At 40.0% G+C, this 19473-nt stretch overlaps 1 protein-coding gene across 1 annotated transcript; it reads left to right on the forward strand.

Moving 5' to 3' along the window:
• Positions 1–1014: 1014 nt before the first annotated feature.
• NUP88 (nucleoporin 88) lies at positions 1015–19405 on the forward strand. The gene is made up of 17 exons (XM_081940395.1): positions 1015–1394; positions 3557–3726; positions 4667–4792; positions 5337–5423; positions 5542–5718; positions 6460–6646; positions 7992–8142; positions 8808–8906; positions 9346–9436; positions 10264–10365; positions 11614–11772; positions 13350–13475; positions 14767–14832; positions 16365–16445; positions 17341–17467; positions 18603–18721; positions 19129–19405. Exons 1-17 carry the CDS (start codon positions 1134–1136, stop codon positions 19190–19192), a joined length of 2193 nt encoding a protein of 730 aa, XP_081796521.1. The 5' UTR covers positions 1015–1133; the 3' UTR covers positions 19193–19405.
• Positions 19406–19473: the final 68 nt, after the last annotated feature.

The raw sequence follows: 19473 nt of genomic DNA on the forward strand, positions 1-19473 counted from the left end.
CTTCCCGTTCCTTTTTTCTTCAATAAAACTCATAACTTCCAGGTGGCTGTCTTCACAAAACTTTCTTTTAGCGTCGGTGGTGACTCCCGGCTGGGAACGGACCGGAAACCTTTGCCTTCCAACAACCTTTTGCAACTTTCCAATGAGCAAAGTGAATGGGGAAGACAGGTTCACATAACATGTTGCTAACTTAACAACTGCAGTGATTCACTGAACAACTGTGGCCAGAAAGGTAAAATGGAGCAAAATTCACTTAACAAATGTCTTGCTTACCAATATAATTTTTGGGCTAAATTGTGGTTGTAAGTCGAGGACTACCTGTGTACCTATTACTCTTGCTTCCTCTTTTGCCCTCAATGAGGGCAAGTGGAGTGGGCTGAGAAGTGACACATCCAGTCACATGGACAGCTTTCATGCCAATATTTGAGGGGCTACCACAGAGGAGTGGGTCAAGCTATTTTCCAAAACACCTGAAGACTGGAAAAGGAATAATGGATGGAAACTGACCAAGGAGAGATTCAATCTAGAAATAAGGAGGAACTTTCTGACAGTGAGTACAATCATCCAACGGAAGAGAAGTTTCCTTTGGAAGTTGTGGGAGCTTCATCACTGGAGGCTTTCAAGAAGATACTGGACTGCCATCTGTCAGAAATAGTGTAGGGTCTCCTGCTTGAGGGGGGTTTGGACTAGATGACCTATAAGGTCCCTTCCAACTCTGTTAATCTGTTAACATCTGTTAACTTACTATTACAGATACTTGATTACATGCCAATAAGGCATGTCTGACGCTGGGGAATGCTTGGGTTTCTAGCAATGGCCAAGGGAGGCCTAGAATTGACAGTTTCCTGCTTTCCAAGCCAGCACCTTAAAGCTGTATTTCTTAATAATATATTTCCCCTTTGCAGGACTGGATGGAGGAAAAACTCCCACAACTTCTCGGATTGACTTCTAACCGGAGGGCGGGGAGAAGAGTGAAAACCCGCCAAGCAACTTTTGACTCTATGATCTACTCTATGGTCGCCGCCGAAATGCACGTTGGGAGCTGTAGTTCTGCAGTATGAGGTAGCCAGCCAAGATCCGTTTAGCTGCCTAATTAAGCGACCGACGTTCCAACTCGCTTCGCTGAAGTAACCATGGCGGCGGCGGCGGCTGTGTCGCCGGGTTTAGGAGACCATTGGTGGGCCGAACTGCCTCGCCATGCCGTGCTGAATCGCCTGAAGGAGCAGGCCTCTGAAGCCGGGCCGGAGACGGAGCAAGCCAGGCTAGCCCTCCCGAGGGATCTGATGTTTGGCATCGGCGGAGAACTCTTCCTGTGGGACCGAGAACGTGCCGCCTTCTGCGTCCTCAGCCTGAGGCACCTTGGCGACGACCCGGACAGCTTGGCCTCATACCAGGTGGGGCGCTTCTTGAGCGGGTCTCCTGGTTCTTAAGAGGGGGAAGGCCAAGTCACGGAGGCTCCCCTTCATAGCGATGGTGTCCCATTTACATGTACTCTTTTTGTGTGTTTATGGCTATGTTTTGCTTATTTTACCCATCTATTTGTGCCATTTTTTCATGTGTTTTTCATACTTGTTTCCTTGCACTTGTTGAAAAATAAAAGAAAATATAAAGAAACCAAATAAAAATAAATAAATAAAAAAGGATGCTAAGCCTAAAAAAACCCTCTTGGAAGGCTTGTCCCAATGTTATCTCCATCTTCTGTTTAAAAAAAGCGGGGGGGGGGGGACCTGCATACTTACAGCAGTAGATCTAGAAGAATTCCAGCTTCACCTTGTGGGAACCCTTTGCCTAGGAAGGAATATTTTATTTTATTTATTTATTTATTAGTTTGTCAAACATGTACAGGATAGCAGGTATGAGTGTGAACATGGGCACAAGGAAAGGAAACGAGGATAAGATTTGTCTTTTTTAAAGGGCAGAATTCATGTATTTTGTTAATTCCTAAAGCATTTTATACACCACCTGTAACACCCTTTGCAAGACTGTTTATTAACTTTGAGCATTGATTTTTTTTAAATCTAAAAACAAATTCCCAATCGCAAGGAAGGTATATGTGTTTGCATTTATTTAGTTTGTCAAACATGTAGAAGATAGCAGGTGTAAGTATAAACATGGACATGAACAAAAGAAATGAGTAGAAATAAATGGGGATAGGGACGGTAGGCATGCTAGCTCGCTTATGCAGGCCCCCTTTACGGACCTGTAAGGAATGGGGTGAAGTCCACGGTAGACAGTTTAAGGTTGAAGCTGTGAGGGTTTAAGGATGTAACAACGGGGTCAGGTAGAGCATTCCTGGTGTTGACTACTCTGTTGCTCAAGTCTGTATGTATGAAGTCCGTATGTACGAATATGTCTGTAAACTTTGTACAACACCTGTGTAGGAGCACCCCATCCACCTCTTTTAGGCTGTATTTATCTCATGCACACAGCTATATACATAGACAACATTTTTGCCCTCCCAATATTGAACATGTAAATTTGGGTTTAATCAGAAAAGTTCAGTTTTCCATGGGAAAATGAGGGCATTCAGTGAAGAAAGTGTGTAGACATACAAGTGGTATCTGTAAGAGAAACCCTGACTACAATTGTTCTTGAACTCCTTGTTTGGCACCAAAGTTAAGGTCTACAAACTTTCTCAGATCCCTTAAATTATGCTAAAATATAATTTTATTTTACATCTGAGGTGATTCTTAGCATTTAAGGTCACCTTCTCATAAAGAAATTCTGACATGGATTGTTTTTGCAACATTTGATTTATTTGTATTTGGATAGCTGCCCATCTCACAAGAGAGTGATCCCTGGGCAGCGTACAATACTTAAAAAAACCCAACAAATAGGTTTTAAAATGTTATTAAAAACGATTAACAATTGCTCTTCCTTTGAACTTTGTTATGGGATGACTCATCAATTAGATGAAAAGTAGTATAAATATTGGTTAGTTGATAGGTAGATTGATTGAAGATGCATGAAAAAAATGGTAATGCCAACGCTTGATCTTGCCTGTAGTGTGAAGCAATATAGTCTCCAAAAAGCCTTGCAATTTCTGTGAGATTTGTTCCTCTAATTTTTTTCTGTTTGTATTTTACATAAGTTGACGAGACAGAGAAGTGCAATTTAGTTTTTGCTAAACAGGGAGAATCCAAAGTGGTACATAAATAAAGACAGTATAAAGCTTCATTGACAAACCAGGAATTGTTTTCCATAGTGTCCAAGGACTATACATCATACATCTGTGTCAGCTGGAAGAATAAATTATTCCTTTTGCTTGTGACTGCCAACTTCATAGTCATGTATTGTAGTTATGAATCTATTTGCAGTCTGATCCTTAAACATTGGCAGTTACTAGTAATACTATGACTAAGAAGCTTTGTTTTGTGTGAACACAGTTATTATGTTTTGTAGATTGTGGTTTGTGACTTTGCACATTGTGGAAAGATACATAGTTTAAGTTTATTCAATAAATCATGATTAAGCAAACCAAGGTTTAGCATACTGTATCAGTCCTTAAGCTAACATGAAAAAGTCTCTAACTAATCAAACCTGTTTTTCTTTTTAGATTCTTCTCTGCATAAATTCACCCTTCTTTGAAGTGCATCAAACTGTTTTAAGTCCTATGCAACAGCATGTAGCTCTCATAGGAACAAAAGGATTAATGGTGTTGGAGTTACCTAAACGTTGGGGAAAGAATTCTGAATTTGAAGGTGGAAAATCAACCATTAATTGTAGGTATGTAGAATTTCCATTCATCTTGATTATCAGCTTTAGAATCACCGAAGATTGCTTTATCAATTCTCTTTTTCTATCATGTTGAGTGCCTCAAGATTATTGTTATAATGCAGTGGTGCCACTGGATAGAAGTTTGTTTGCCAATGTTCTCCTGTCCAATATTTAAAGAGACCCTTTTCAGTTATGCGGGTTATTTAATAGCATCTCCAAGGTGGGAATCAAACTGACAAGACTGGAGATGCAGCAGTGCAATCCATCCCCCTCCTGACATCACATAAGTATACAGAGGCAGTGATTGGATTATGTTGTTTTGGTCACTGCTATCTTGTCTTTTTTGACTCCTCTTGTGAATATTGCTGATTTGCATTATGAAAAGCAGTAGTTCGGACTGCTTCAAACAGGTGCCTGAAGGTTAGTGAGGATAACCCTTGTTAGACTTGACCTAAAGTCCAGCTGTGGATATTTCAGACTTTGGAGTGCTGTATCTTATTGTGCTACGTTTGCCTTGCTTTATCTGGATCATCACAGGGAACTTTGCTTTGGAAATGCGCCATCATTTCAGTTATACCTACTTACAGTATGGAGGTAGATGCTAAAAATTTCAATGAAAAAGCAGGTGTGTAGAAACATTTGGAGAAAATTTCTCATGAAAGTGTTCTGGAAAGCAGTTTGGGACTGGGCTTGGGAGGGAGCATTAGATTGAGGTTGCAGGGAGAATTTGGAATAGGGGTTAACTGGGAAAGCAGTCCGAAAAATATCATTCTAATTCTGTCTCTGACATAGCAGAGATATAGAATTAGCAGGTTGGCCTGCAAAAGTCAGTAGATAAATCTTTTCATAGCATAGTCATTGTAAACATGTAAGCTGCTGGTTAAAGCATTGGAACACGTGATTGAATGGTAGATTTTTTGTGGCTGAAATGCAGACATGTGTTTTCCAGCACTATACCTATTGCTGAAAGGTTCTTCACCAGTTCATCATCTCTGACCCTGAAGCATGCTGCTTGGTACCCCAGTGAGACTCTGGAGCCTCATGTTGTGCTATTAACATCCGACAACACAATAAGGTAACCTTTTCTTGTTCTGAATCAATTGTATTTAAGAGAGTTATAGCTCCAAAGTAACATAAAAACAGATCGCAACAAGGCTATCTCTGGTTTTGTATGGATCAGAGATGGTATTCAGCAAGTTCTGACCAGTTCTGGAGAACCAGTAGCGAAAATTTTGAGTAGTTCAGAGAATCGGTAAATACCACCTCTGACTGTTCCCGCCCCCATCTATTTTCTACCTGCTGAGTCCCAGCTGATTCGGAGGGAATGGGGATTTTGCAGAAACCTTCCCCTGGAGTAGGGAGAGAATGGAGATTTTACAGTATCCTTCCCCTTCCACCAAGCCACGCCCACCAAGTCACGCTCACAGAACCAGTAGTAAAAAAAATTGAATCCCACCACTGGTATGGATACTTTTGCTGCTGCTGCCAACAACAACAAAAAGCCCCAACCAATATGGAAAATTATTTACCATAATTGAAATATACACTCACAGTTATTCAGTGTGAAGAAATAATCATGTGCTTTTTTTGTTGATTAAAAACGTTTCTTTGTTTAATAGGATTTATAGTTTGAGTTCACCCCAGACACCTGTGAAAATGATAACTCTTTCAGATGCTGATGAGGAAACATTGAGACTTAATAAGGGGTAAGAGTGAATCTTCCTCCTCTCCAGGCATGCTCAGCTCTTGTTTGTTTGTCTGGAAACTGGATCTGTGTTTAGAGTCACTGCAGACTAAAGTCTCTGTCTGCCTTTTCTGCTTCAGGAGAACATATACAGCGTTGATAGGAGAGACTGCAGTGGCATTTGACTTTGGACCTCTAGCGGTACTTCCTAAGAATGTAACTGGACAGAGAGAGAAAGAGGATGTGCTGGCATATCCTATGTATATCCTGTATGAAAACGGAGAGACGTTTCTGATCTACATTAATCTCTTGCACAGGTAAAAGCTTGGTTGAGAAAGATCACTTAGTGGCATTCTGTTTGCCTATCTGCACTAGAGAGTATGTTTTTTAATATAGGAGGCTATAAAGGCACTGAATGAAAAATAAAATTGTTTTAAAAGGCTGAATGAAAGTCAACTGTTTCTAAATAACGCATTTTATCTTCTGTCACTGGTACAGTGCCTCAATATGTTTTGAGTATTCCAGTTTTGGCAAGGTTTTGCATTAGCTTTTGAAATATTCTCTCCTTGGCACTACAGTGAAACTGATGGAGAGTCAAGAGGGTTTGCATGCGATGCAAGGCAAATTTGCAAGGCAAACACATGGAGGATTTATTCATGGCTATGAATAAAGCAACAATATTATGACACCTAGAAAGTCTGATTAATTACATTTGATTTGTTTAAAGAAGGAAGGATCTTAAGTATTTTCCAGTCTGTGCCTAGAAGTGCTTAGCGCTAAGTCACTTCTCTGAAGTGCGGCTCAAGTGATCGCTTCTAGGAGTGACATTACATTAAATTTTTATAAAATATAAGATTTTTTTGTTCTCAGAATAAATATTAAATATGCGAGACCATGGAACATTCGTAGCTCCTGGTAATTCAAGTAACTCAATTTCTGCAGCAAACAATGAAAAGTTTCTTTATGAAGCAGTTAGTTTTGTTTATTTGGCAGGACAGTGATGATAAAAGTTAATGCTATGAAACAGCTTCCCACTTGTCTTGAAATTGTTATTCCAGCACCAGTAATCTTGGCAAGCTGCTGGGCCCATTGCCGATGTATCCTGCAGCTGAAGACAATTACGGCTACGATGCTTGTGCGGTTCTCTGCCTTCCCTGTGTTCCTAACATCCTAGTGATTGCTACTGAATCAGGGATGCTTTATCATTGTGTGGTACTAGAGGGAGAAGAAGATGATGAACAGATGGTATGTTACTGCTACAGTTTGCATTTTTGAGAAAAAGTGTTGATATATGGGAGGAATCCTAGTTCAATGGTAAAACAAAATGTTCTGCATGCAGTAAGCTCTAACATTGTTCAGAAGAAAGCATCAGATTTTAATCAACAGAACAGATCCATACCCGAGCACCCCAAAAATAGCTTTTTTCCCCCAGAAACAGTCTGAGCTAGAGGGTTAAATGCCCTGAATATAAAACCCTTAAAACCTTTGTATTTTTAGGCATCTGACTGCTATAGTCATTTGCTATATTTCCAGATTTCTTATAGTGATCTTGCATATTAATTTGAGGTATAATAAAACAATATAACCTTCTAGTGATTGTGAGTAGCCAGCCCATCGGTTGCATATTGCTCCCCAGCTCTTTTCACTGCTTTAATTCAGTAATAAAATTGATGACTTTCAGTTTCATAATTTTGACATTTGGATGTCTTTCAGAGAGGCATTAGAATAATTTAGAAACTCTCTTGTCACCTTCTTTCTTAATCTGTTCACCCCAGGTTTAAATAATATGCTAAAGTCTTCCCTTCTAGGGAAACTAGATAGAAGATTGAGGGACTGGGAAGTAGCTTCTGCTTTCTCCAGTGTTTTTCATCACTATCTTACAGTTATATTGTTGTGCAGAGTTGACTTCAAACACAAACAGTTTGAAATGTGTGATCTCTACTCAAGAAATATGTTTTATCCTAACCATTCAATAGACTGCTGGAAACGGGAGAATGTACCCTTGACAGACATTTAAACTGGTTGAAGTTAAAGTGAGTGCCACTCAATGCAATTCTGCTCCATGTCCATGGAATAATACTTCTAAGTCAGGAGTGTCAAACTCGATTTCATTGAGGGCCACATCAGGGTTGTATTTGAGGGGGGGGGGGGGCTTGTCCAGAGCTCCATTTTCAGGTGCAATGGCCTCCTGCAGCCCTCTGTCAGCAAAAGTGGAGCTTGGGTGTGTCACCCCCTCCCCGACCCACAGGTTGGATCTGGCCTGTGGGGTGCTTAGATCTGGCCCGCAGGTCTGCCCTGGAAACAGCGAAGGACTGGCCCACAGTGCCTCTGCCAGCAAAAACGGAGCTTGGGACGGCCGAGCTCTGTTCCTAACCGGCTCAAGATTGACTCAACCTTCCAACCTTCTGAGATGGGCAAAATGAGGTCCCAGATTGTTGGAGCCAACATACAAATAATGCTTATATTGTAAACTGCCCAGATAGTGCTGTAAAGTAGTATATAAGACTATATGCTGTTGTATTAACTCAATGTGTCTCAAGGGAATCATGACTTGAAAAATGTTAATATAATCATTCCATTTTCCCTGCAGTCTGTCAAGTCTTGGGATTCCCGAGCTGACCTCATTCCATCACTCTATGTGTTTGAGTGTGTCGAATTGGAACTTGCTCTGAGACTAGCTTCCAGAGAAGGGGAAGAACCTATAGAATCAGATTTCTCCTGCCCAATGAAATTGCACAGAGGTAAGAACACGAATCATTACTTCCCTTGTATTTGTTCTCTTTCACCTTGTCCATTTAATATCTGATAAACCTGCCTTTTAGGGCATATAACAATTAAAAAAAAATACACATCTGGAAATCTCTAGCATTATACCAGGCGCAGAGAAGTTTAAAATCCTGGTTAATTCTAATTTTGGCTGGATGACCTTATAGAACAATTGAGACAATTAAATAAAAGGAGAGTTGCAAATGTGACCTTGAAATGGTATTCTTATACAACTTAATGTGGCTTAGTTGAACACAGTAGATTGTTTAAGTAAAGAAGCACAGCATTGTGTTGTGAGTCACTGAAAGAAGTGCAGTATGTAAAGATATAAGGCAAATATATATTTATACAGTTTATGTTTTGAGCAGTAATGGCAAATAATCAAGAGAGGCTAATAATTTCCTACTCCAATTATATCAAAGTTTTTTAGATATAGTCAAAGCAACATTGTTTTTGTAAATCCCTTGCCTTATTTTTCAAGTTGTTTTACTGTATAATCATGAGGATGGAACTGCTTCATATAAGAAACCTGGCAGATTTCCATTTTTTAAAAAGAAAACTCATATCACGTACATGTGGTGTGAAATCTGTCTTGTGTCCATTTGGTCATCAAATAACACAAACCATGCTTGTTTCTCAGATCCCAAATGCTCTTCTCGCTATCACTGCACACATGATGCTGGTGTACATAGTATTGGACTCCCCTGGATCAACAAACTACACAAATTCCTTGGTTCTGGTAAGTAACTTAGTCCTCCAGGCTTGTAATTCTTTTTTTCTTAAAAATACACATTTAGGTTCTTGCCATTGCCTTCAGTTTAACATATATTAAAAGGATAAGATATTAATGTGTTCATAACTAGCCCTCAAATTTGGTGGCGTCTACTCTTTGGAGTGCTCTCTCACTGATATTTGGGAAGCAAATACCGCTATATCTTTTAGCAGTATATCTGTCTTGGATCAGACCTTTCTGTGAGAACTCGTTTTTCCTAAATGTTTTTTTAATCTCCCTTTTATAATGCATAGTTCATATGTACCATAGATTTATAAATTCTTTTATATTTTAACACAAATGTGATATAAAAATATATCAGATGAATAAGGTAGTTTGTGGTGATATCTGAATCCTGCAAATTGGAATTAGTGTTGTGTATTAAATTTGTGGACTTGCTTTTCAGATGAAGAAGACAAAGACAGTTTGCAAGAGCTTGGGGCAGATCAGAAGTGCTTTGTGGAGCATATCCTGTGTACCAAGCCTCTACCCTGCAGGTAGGAGCCAGCGTGGCTTCCACCTTTTCTTCAATTGATGTTCTTCATGCAGCTTATCTTTGGAGACCTTTGCTCAATAACTGTTATAGATAGTTGTTGTAACATATGAGACAGTGAAGAGTGTGTTGGCTTTGTTAATAATTTTGTACAACACATGTTTGAGATAGAGACTGATGGTGGTGGTGGGGTGTTGTCACATGGACTGCGTTTACCTTGCTCAAGTAGAGTTGTATGTTAAAAGAAAAATAATGTTCCAAGCGAATCGTTGTAGGTTGGATCTTTCATTTTATTTCCCAAATTTACATTCTTCAGATACGTTGGATTGTAACCTTCATTATTCAGGCATGAAGAGTGATTGTGCTGATTAGTGAGGATGAAGGTTGTAATCATGGTATATATCTGACTACTTGAGATACTGTCTCCAGTTGTAATCTTTCTTTTTCTTTTAAGCATCCCAGAGTTATTGTGCTTATAAATTATATAAACAAATGATAAGCGTCCCAGAGCCATGGTGATCTGAGAATTGTATAAATAAACAAATACAGTTGCCAAACGTTTGATTAGGAAGGTTTGTGCTAGAAAAAAGGAAGGCAATAAGTCACTTTCAGGACTCGTGAACTGAAGGTGCCTGGAATCCAGAAATAATCACCTAAATCTTTTTAAGAAGCAGGCAGTACATGTGGGTCATGCAGCCCATCCAGATGGAGTTGAATAGCTTCCCATAGAGAGGAAGAAGCCTTTACCTTTTAGTCTGAATATAGTAAAGATGGCTGTTCTTCTGCCACTAAGACTGCCAGACTGTTTAAAGAGATGTTTTGTTCCTGTAGACAACCTGCTGCAATTAGGGGGTTCTGGATTGTCTCGGATATTCTGGGCCCGACAATGGTTTGCATCACCAGGACCTATGAATGCATTACCAGGCCTCTTCTGTAAGTATGAAGCCATTTATAATCTATGCCCGAATCATATTTAGTTAGAGTTTCCCACAAGTGAAAAGCATTGCTGTTTACAAGTACAGGTTACACACACACACACAGAGACACACACACAGACACACACACCATGGCAACTTTAAGACAGGAGGGCTTTAACTCCCAGAATTCCCGTGTATGCTGGCTGAGGAATTCTGGAAGTTGAATTCCCCCACCATAAAGTTTCCAAAATTAAGAAACACAGTTTTAGATTGAGGTGGCTTGTTCCACAAATCTTAACAAGGTTACCCACAGATTCAAATGCAGTATTAAATAGTTAAATCAGCCTTAATCATTGGTTCACATTTAAAAGTACTCCTCAGATTATTTATAGTGGATTCAGATTTTGGTTGACATGGATTTTTAGATTTCCTTGTTTCAATTGCAATATTACCTTGTTCTTGAAAGCATATCTATTTTTCCTTATGTATCTGTTGTTTGGCTAACTCCTTTGTGATATGCTTGCTGGCACCAGCTCTCATTGAACTTGAATTCTTTTAAGTACTTCAGAAGACAATAAACTTTATTTGCTCGTCTTTTGTTTAAAATATCTATGAACTATAGTATTCTAGTGAAGATCTACAAAATTCATGGCCTACAACCAATAGTTCAATAACTTTGTAGCCTGTTCAAAACAGAATGGGGCATCTCTGCTGCTTCCTGCAATAATACAAATAGAAAATATGTCTTTTTCCTGGTTTCCAGATTGATTCGATCTCATAGTAAAAGAACATTGTGTCTCTCAAACTAGGCTTAAGCATTTATCTTGCTTTGATTTCTTGCTGTGAAAAATCCAATCTGGAAGGAAAATAGATATAAGAATGCTTTATTGGAGAGTGTGTTAGATGAAAAAGAAAGGGATGAATTTTCCTTCTTTGCAATTTTGTAGGCCCTGCAGCGCTTTTTGCCAGTATCTTAGCTATAGGAAGAAAAAAAACACTTTGATTTCTTACGTCTGTTTTCATAGAAAAGAGGAAAACACTCCTTAGTGGGTTCTTCCTAAAAATATTAGCAGCAAACTATAACATTCAATAAACATTTTCTCCATGAGAGTTATGGATAGGAAGGGCCAATGGCAATACAAGCCATTATTTTTGACAATGGTAGGAGGGTTATAAATATCCAAGAAAGTTACTGAAAAGGGAGAAAAAAGAAGGCAGAGAAGGAATGGTGATATTAATAGATGCCTGACCTTTGTTTTGACAGTTCCGCAGTCCACCCAACGTGCCCTCCGCTTCTGTGCACCAAGGAAGAGCCACAGAAGTCTACCACCCCTCTCCGCATCCTAGCTGAATCACAGGACTCCTTTGAGAGACATATCCGGAACATCTTGTGTCGCACCTCTGCAAATCCATTGTTGCTGAAGTACATCATCTTTCTCTTTGTGGAAAACCAATTTGACATAAAGTGGATTTGTTGTTGTTGCTACTTTGCTGCTTTTCCTCACCAATGTGCTAAGATAGACCCTTTTCCATGCCTTGGGGAGAGTTTGTGTCTTGTTGCCTGTTCTTTGTTTTGGCTGTTAGTTCTCATTACTGCAATTGGCAAACTGCATCTTGTTTGGGATGGATCACAAGAGCTTGATCTTTTCAGTGGACTCATGATCAGACTTTTCTTTTTCAGGCTGAAAAATCTCCCATTCTATATTTGGCTGTTTTTGCATCTTTTCTGCTATTGCCCTAAATCTGTTCTTTTTCTTTCATGCAAGGCTAGTAAGAGATTTAGAGAGTAGAAGCCATCTTGCTGGTTTCCACTGAATTATTATGCTCGTAGAATAGTGTCTTCTGGTTGACTAAGGGGTGGAGGAATTGATTTAGGGAGCTTTATCAAACATTGATCTTTGACGATAGGGGGAGAAATTTTAGCCCCCTCAGAGAAGGCTCGCAATCTGGGAGTCCTCCTGGATACGCGGCTTAGTTTAGAAGAACACCTGACGGCCGTGACCAGGGGGGCCTTTTACCAGGTTCGCCTGGTACGTCAGTTGCGCCCCTTCCTGGATCGGGATGCTCTGTGCACAGTCACTCATGCCCTCGTCCTTTCTCGCCTGGACTACTCCAATGCTCTCTACATGGGGCTGCCCTTGAAGAGCACCCGGAGGCTTCAGCTGGTCCAGAATGCGGCCGCACGGGTTGTCATGGGGGTACCTAGGTGTTCCCATGTTACACCCCTTTTAGGTGGCCTGCACTGGTTGCCGGTTGTTTTCCGGGTGCGATTCAAGGAATTAATTATGACCTTTAAAGCACTCCATGGCTTAGGCCCAGGGTACCTGCGAGACCACCTACTGCCACCAGTAGCCTCCCACCGTCCAGTACGATCCCACAGAGTTGGCCTCGTCAGGGTGCCGTCGGCCAGGCAGTGTCGGCTGGTGACCTCCAGGGGGAGAGCCTTCTCTGTGGGAGCGCCTTCCCTCTGGAATGAGCTGCCCCTGGAGCTTCGCATAATCCCTGACCTCCGGTCCTTCCGACGCGCCCTAAAAAGTTGGCTTTTCCAGCAAGCCGGCCTGGCCTGTTAATTTTAACTTATTTTAAATGTATTGTTTTTTTAAATTCGGTTTGTTTTTTTGGATATGGATTTAATTTTTTTTTAACTTTTGGGATGTGTGTTTTTTAATGTTGTTCGCCGCCCTGAGTCCTTTTGGAGAAGGGCAGCATATAAATCCAAACAAACAAACATTGATTTAAATATTCTTTGCTCTCTTTGAGTACTTTAGATGAGGTGCTCAATATCTGTATCTATCTATCTATCTATCTATCTATCTATCTATCTATCTATCTATCTATCTATCTATCTATCATCATCTATTTCATACTTTTTAACTGTCCATCTCCCTCAGAGGAGATGTTTATATATACGTATGTATGCATATGTATATTTTTGCCATGTAAATGCATCCTTTTCCAAGCTTGGATGTCCCATGTTTGCTTTGGTTTTTTTTTTTAAAGAGCTGCAGATAAAGAGTCTTCCCCTCCCCCAGAAGAATGCCTTCAGCTTCTAAGCAGAGCCACACAAGTTTTCCGGGAAGAATATATTCTAAAACAGGACCTGGCTCGAGATGAAATCCAGCGAAGGTAACCGTGGCTCTTTGTTTCTAAATGTCTAAATGTAGCAAGCCATTTCAGTATTTTCTTACAGTGACTAAAATGAGGGTTTGGGGGTCTTAAGATTCTGCTGCCCTAAATAAAATAGAGGATAATTCAAAGTGCCACTAATTTTTTTTATTGGATCCAATGTTTCAGGAAAGGACACTTAAATGATTTCCAACATGTATATAACAATATTTATGAAAATAAACTATTCTGACTGTTATCAAAAAACTTCAGTAAAGGTCTAAAATTGAATTTTGAATCATCTTTTATTTACTGCCTGCCCTAGTCTTGATTTTCGGCTGACTTAAGTGTAATACAACTGATAAACCTACATATTACTTTAAAAAATAATGTGTATTATTCTGAGAAAAGCATTTATTCTGCTTCCCCAGTGATTTATTTATCTAACACACACTACAAATGAAAAGAAATCCCATTTTCTCCACATTAACTATACCTAATATTTCGACATTTTTCTGTCCTTGGAATAGAAGAGTTAATAGTCATTTTTGAATATTTTAATTTCTTTTAAATATTAAAGCCTTAGGTCAGCGATGGTAAATCTTTTTTGGCTCGCGTGCCATAAGGGAGGGGAGCGCAGGGAGGTCGTGTGCAGGCATGCCGCACCCATAATGCAATGCGCCCCCCCAGTGCACATGCGCACACTACAGGCACGACACCCCCCCCCCCAATTTTTCATGTTTTTTTCGCCCTCCCCAGGCTCCAGAGGCTTTATAGGAGCCTAGGGAGGGCGAAAACAGCCTCCTCTGCCCCCCCCAGATGCCCTCCGGAGGCTTCAGGGACCTTCAGGAGGCTTCCCTGAAGCCTCCGGGGCAGTCAAAACGACCCTCCGAGCAAACAGTAAGTCAGTTCCCGAACTTCCGGTTTGCCCGTAGGGCCAGGTTTTTGCGCTCCGGAGGCTTCAGGGAAGCTCATGAAGCCTCCGGAGGGCTTCCGGGGGGAGCGGCAGGGGAGGCTCTTTTTGCTCTCCCCAGGCTCCTATAAGCCTCTGGAGCCTGGGGAGGGCGAAAAATGGCTTTAAAAAAGGGTGAACTCAGTTGGCCAGCGCGCGCATGTATGCTGGCCAACTGACAGGGCAGCGCCTCACGTGCCCTGACAAATGGCTCTGTGTGCCACCTGTGGCACGCGTGCCATAGGTTCGCCATCACTACCTTAGGTGTTTATCTTATGCAATAGTGATTAGAAGAAAACAAAATATGCAGAGATTGTGGCATTGTTTCCCATCTAACTTTCAATCTTTTCTCTGCCTCAGAGTGAAATTGCTGCGTGAACAGAAAAAAAAACAGCTGGAGGATCTAATCAGCTGTGCAGAAGAAAGGTAAAGGCTAACCCATTTGTGAGCCATCCCTCCTGTCCTCTCCTTTATTGATTTAAACCACGTAAATTTTCTTAGCCAAAAAGAATCTTAGACTTGTTATTTGAACAGGACAATTTGTACTACTTTTAGGGCTTTTACAGTCTAAATGACAGACAGGGAATTGGAGATGAATGTTAGGAGAAACAAGTTCAGCATGAGTTCTCACTACTACTGGTAGTTCTTTGTCTAGCTGCAACACAAGCCGTTCATTTAACTGTATGGAATAGCTGCCACCAATGAGAATTATGAGAGATCCAGAATTGATCAATTTCAGAAGAAACTTGTCTTATAGTTAGATGGAACGGTTTAGATTTTAGAGCAAAACTACACAAAGAATTATAATGGGTTTTCTGGTTCCAAGTACTGGATTGTCTCATGGAAGTAGCAAAAGTCAATGGTGCAGAATATTGTCGTACAGAAAGTATTTCAGATTCACACACATTCAATAGCTCAAATGGCTTGGGTTATAGATGATTATGGAGATCTTCAAGTCATCCAAGTCATGGTTGTCCCAAAGGTGCTTTTCCAAAAGGCAATGAGTCATTCTTGGGGTTTCTTTTTTTCCTTGAAAATGTTCCACTTCTCATCAAGAAGTGAAACTGAAGAAGCTCTCTGGATGAGAAGTGAAACTTTTTTGAAGAAAAAAACCAAGGAAGTCCAGTTGCCCTTTGAAAAAATACCTTTGGGACTTAGGTTGTAGATTTGTGCATGATTTTGGAGAGCTATTGCCATACAGTATATTAATAGGTACTACTGAACAAGACAAATTCACCTGTCTTAGACTGGGAGGGCCAGGCATTATAGGGAGCAATTGGTATGACTACTGACCCAGGTTGCTGAATCTCAACCTGGTTACTTAATTAAACCATTTTCTGAGTTTGTAAAACTGAACCGTACACTAACCGGATTGTTCATACAACTTGCTAAACTATGAAATAATCTAACCAAGCTTAACATAAGCATGCATCTGCTGGGTGCAATATTCTAACCATTGTCCATGGTGACAAAGTATCTCAGGTTTATGGGAGGAAGTTTCTGTCTTAAGTTTCACAGTAAACAAAGGAACGCATAGGGTAGAGAACCTATTTCTTCTCCTATCCCAAGAATTTTAATTCCTACAAAGGAAGTTGTATACTAGCATTTAAGGAAGCCTTATGTTGCTCCGTCCAGGCATAGGGGAAAGCTTAGTTTGTTGAGTTTATTGTGTTTGGACGGATGCTTTTGAACCTTTTCCTCTTTAAGATTACCAGGCCTAACATTTCGCTCCTTTTAGGTGAAACTTAAGTCAAGTTGCACATTCTGTATTTTAGTGCTCTTCTGGTTCCTCGTAGATGCTGCTACTAGGGATCATCGAAGTTGATTTGCAATGAATGTATCCATTAGAAACTGAATGAAATTACTCAAGGAATAAATACATTTTGTGTATTGAAATGCAATGTGTAAAAAAAAACAAAGGTGCTGTCCTGAAAATAATATTTTGTATTCTCATAAAGGAAAACCTTGAGGGAGATGGCAGAGCGTTTGGCTGATAAATATGAAGAAGCCAAAGAGAAACAAGAGGATATTGTGAACAGGTGAGGATATCTTACTATAGGCTCTTCTGATTAGTTGAAGTAACTGCAATTATCTAACTTCTTGCTAAAGAAAGTGTTGTAGACTTCCTTAGAAGCCTAGTCATTAAACTGAAGTACTTTCTAAATTATTATACATGTGTATTATAGAAGAAACCTAAGTTTATGGAAAGGCCTTTGTAAGCTACACACCCAGCAAAATGAAAATAGATAAGCAGTTTTACCTGTGGAACTGTTTCACTTAAATACCAGATAAACATACTGGGTTCGCAGATTCTGCCAAGTCAAACCAGTCAATTATTATTGTTTAGCTCAATGAAAACCACTTTAGCAGTGTTTAGCTTTTTAGAAAAAAGGGGTTGTTAGTTTTCTAAAAATTACTTAATACGTTTCCCCGAAAATAAAACAGGGTCTTATTTTCTTTTAACCTCTGAAATAAGCGCTTGGCCTTATTTTCGGGGTGGTCTTATTATTTTTGAGGTGCAGGAGGCAGCGAGCATGGTAACCTCATGGCTGCTGCTGTGTTGCAATATTTTCAGGGGAGGGCTTCATTTTAGCCCATGTGCTCAAAAGCCCGATTGGGCTTATTATCAGGGAAACAGGGTATACTATTGTACCTCTTTTTCCTTGTCAAACATCAAACAGCTAGAATGACCAATAAGTCTGCTAATATTTAATTATCAAAATGAAACGAATTTACTTTTGAACAAAAGCGTACATCACACCTCACCAAATAAGAAACTAAAATCTACAAGTAAATTTGAAAGGAATGGCTATATATTGTACAAGTGTAGCAATATTCTGAGAAGATACTTAGTTACGTAGTCTGAAAATGCATAGCAAATCCCCACCTCCATAGCCCCTTGTTAGAAACCTGACATTCTTTTTGTGGCTACAGGATGAAGAAAGTTCTCCGTAATTTCCACTCACAGCTGCCTGTCCTGTCCGATAGTGAAAAGGATATGAAGAAGGAGCTACAAACAATACAAGAACAACTGCGGCATTTAGGCAATGCTATCAAGCAGGCAAGTGGCATATCTAGAAAAATAAGGGGTTCTTGCTGCTCTTTGAGCTTGTTTGTTATTCTGCAGACACTTCATTACCCATACTAGGTAACATCATCAGTGCTATTAAAGAGTGCTGTTTGCTGTCAGTTTATATTCTGGTGTCTTGCCTGTCTGTGTGGGAAGGGGCGGTTTTAGGGTTTCTTTGGTCCGGCTGTTACTGATGGCTCTTTGGCCATTTCGTGATTGGGGTATTGCTTACTTGATTGTTGGTCTGAAGTTAACCTAGGAGTTAATCTATGCTGATCTGACTCTTTCCCTTTTGGGCTGGTTGATTATCTCTTTTTCAGATGTTGTTAATGTCTATGCATCTATTGAGGGCTGATTTGTCAAGAGTGCCAGGCTTCTAGAAATTCCCTGGCATTTTTGGACTTGGCCTGGTCTAGGATTTTCCCAATTGAAACTATGGTTAAATCTGTCTATATGTTGTGAAATTGAAGAATTTTCTTGTCTTCTGACTGCCAGTTGGTGTTTATGGATGCATTCTGCCAATTCGTATATACCAGGGATGTGAAACTCGCATCACCATGGTGTTGTCACGTATTGCAACTCACCCCCCCCCCCTTTGCTAAACCAGGCGTGGGCAGTGCACGACACATCTGGCCTGCTGGCCATGATCCCTGGTCTACATAGTGATTGTTGCAGTTCGTACATTGTACTTACTGCAACAATAAAATAGGTAGGGAATTTCTAGAACCCTGGTTCTCTGACAAATCAGCCACCAGTAATCAGCTCTCGAATCAGCATAGATTAACTCCTAGGTTAACTTCAGACCAATAGTCAAGAAAGCAAAACCCCAATCAAGAAACTGCCAAAGAGCCATCAGTAAACAGCCCAACCAAAAAAAGCTCTTAAGACCTCCCCCATCCACACAGATAGGCAAGACATTGGAATATAAACTGACAGCAAACAACACTCTTCACTAGCACTGATGATGTTACCTAGTTAGGGTAATGAAATGTCTGCAAGATAACAAGCAAGTTCAGAGAGCACCAAGGATCCCTCATTTCAACCCTGAACTACAAATATTCTCCTTTATGAGAACAATAAAAGTAACTTTTGAGTTTTTTCTCCGTATTGCTTCTCTGTACTCTAGGTTAAAATGAAAAAGGATTACCAGCAGAGAAAAATGGAGAAGGGAAATAGTCCACAGAAGCCGAGCATCAACCTCAGCACCAATCAGAGGAAATGTATCCAAGCTGTTCTGAAAGAGGAGTGAGTCAATTGCCTGTTGAACTGAATGATTATTTTCTTGCATAATTAATATTTGACTAACGGCAAATGCATGCATGGTGCACAGGCTTCCATCTTGCTTGAGTTTCTAGGCTGCTGACAGCTGCTATACTTAGGCTGTATATAAGTGTTACGTTCTGGCCAGAGTTGTATAGGTCCTAAATATTTATGTGTTTACCAGCTTTGAGAGAGTGACATACAACCTCCCCCCCCCAATTATATTTCCAGTAAGAGGAAGGCAATTTGTGAGACTCTGTAGGTATTAGTTATACATAAAAAATTACTGCACTAACCAAAATACATAAAATTTAAAGATTTAAATTACAAACTGTCTTTCTTATTACCCTTGCTCAGTACTCAAATAAAGAAAACATTTCTTTTTCTTTCAGGGGAGAACACATTCAGGAGATGGTGAAACAAATAAATGACATCAGGAATCACGTCACCTTTTAGTCATCAGACTAAAGACTTACATTTTTGGAATATTAAACGTAACCAGTTGCCTTTTTCCTAATTTATAAACTGAACTATTTTTTTACAAAAAGAGCCACTATTAAATACTTGTTAGAGGATGCATCTGATTATAATGCATGTTGCAGCATTTTACAGAAGGCATGATGCTAACTAAAGACATTTCACTTCCGCCCTTTTGATACTTTGTGTGGGGGGAGGGGGAATAAGGGAACTTTGTACTTCTTGTGTCTTCAACTTAAATATATGTTTGTGATAACACA

This window comes from Natrix helvetica (assembly GCF_964273705.1).
Source record: "Natrix helvetica genome assembly, chromosome: 2".
NCBI classification, from domain to species: Eukaryota; Metazoa; Chordata; class Lepidosauria; order Squamata; family Natricidae; genus Natrix; species Natrix helvetica.

What these genes read in the sequence shown, in the direction of transcription:
- NUP88 (XM_081940395.1), top strand. Translation starts at nt 1,134, where the DNA reads ATGGCGGCGGCGGCGGCTGTGTCGCCGGGTTTAGGAGACCATTGGTGG. An exon ending in CCCAATGAAATTGCACAGAG is followed by an intron (nt 8,143 to 8,807) that starts GTAAGAACACGA and finishes CTTGTTTCTCAG; the next exon opens with ATCCCAAATGCTCTTCTCGC. An exon ending in CAAGAGGATATTGTGAACAG is followed by an intron (nt 16,446 to 17,340) that starts GTGAGGATATCT and finishes TTGTGGCTACAG; the next exon opens with GATGAAGAAAGTTCTCCGTA.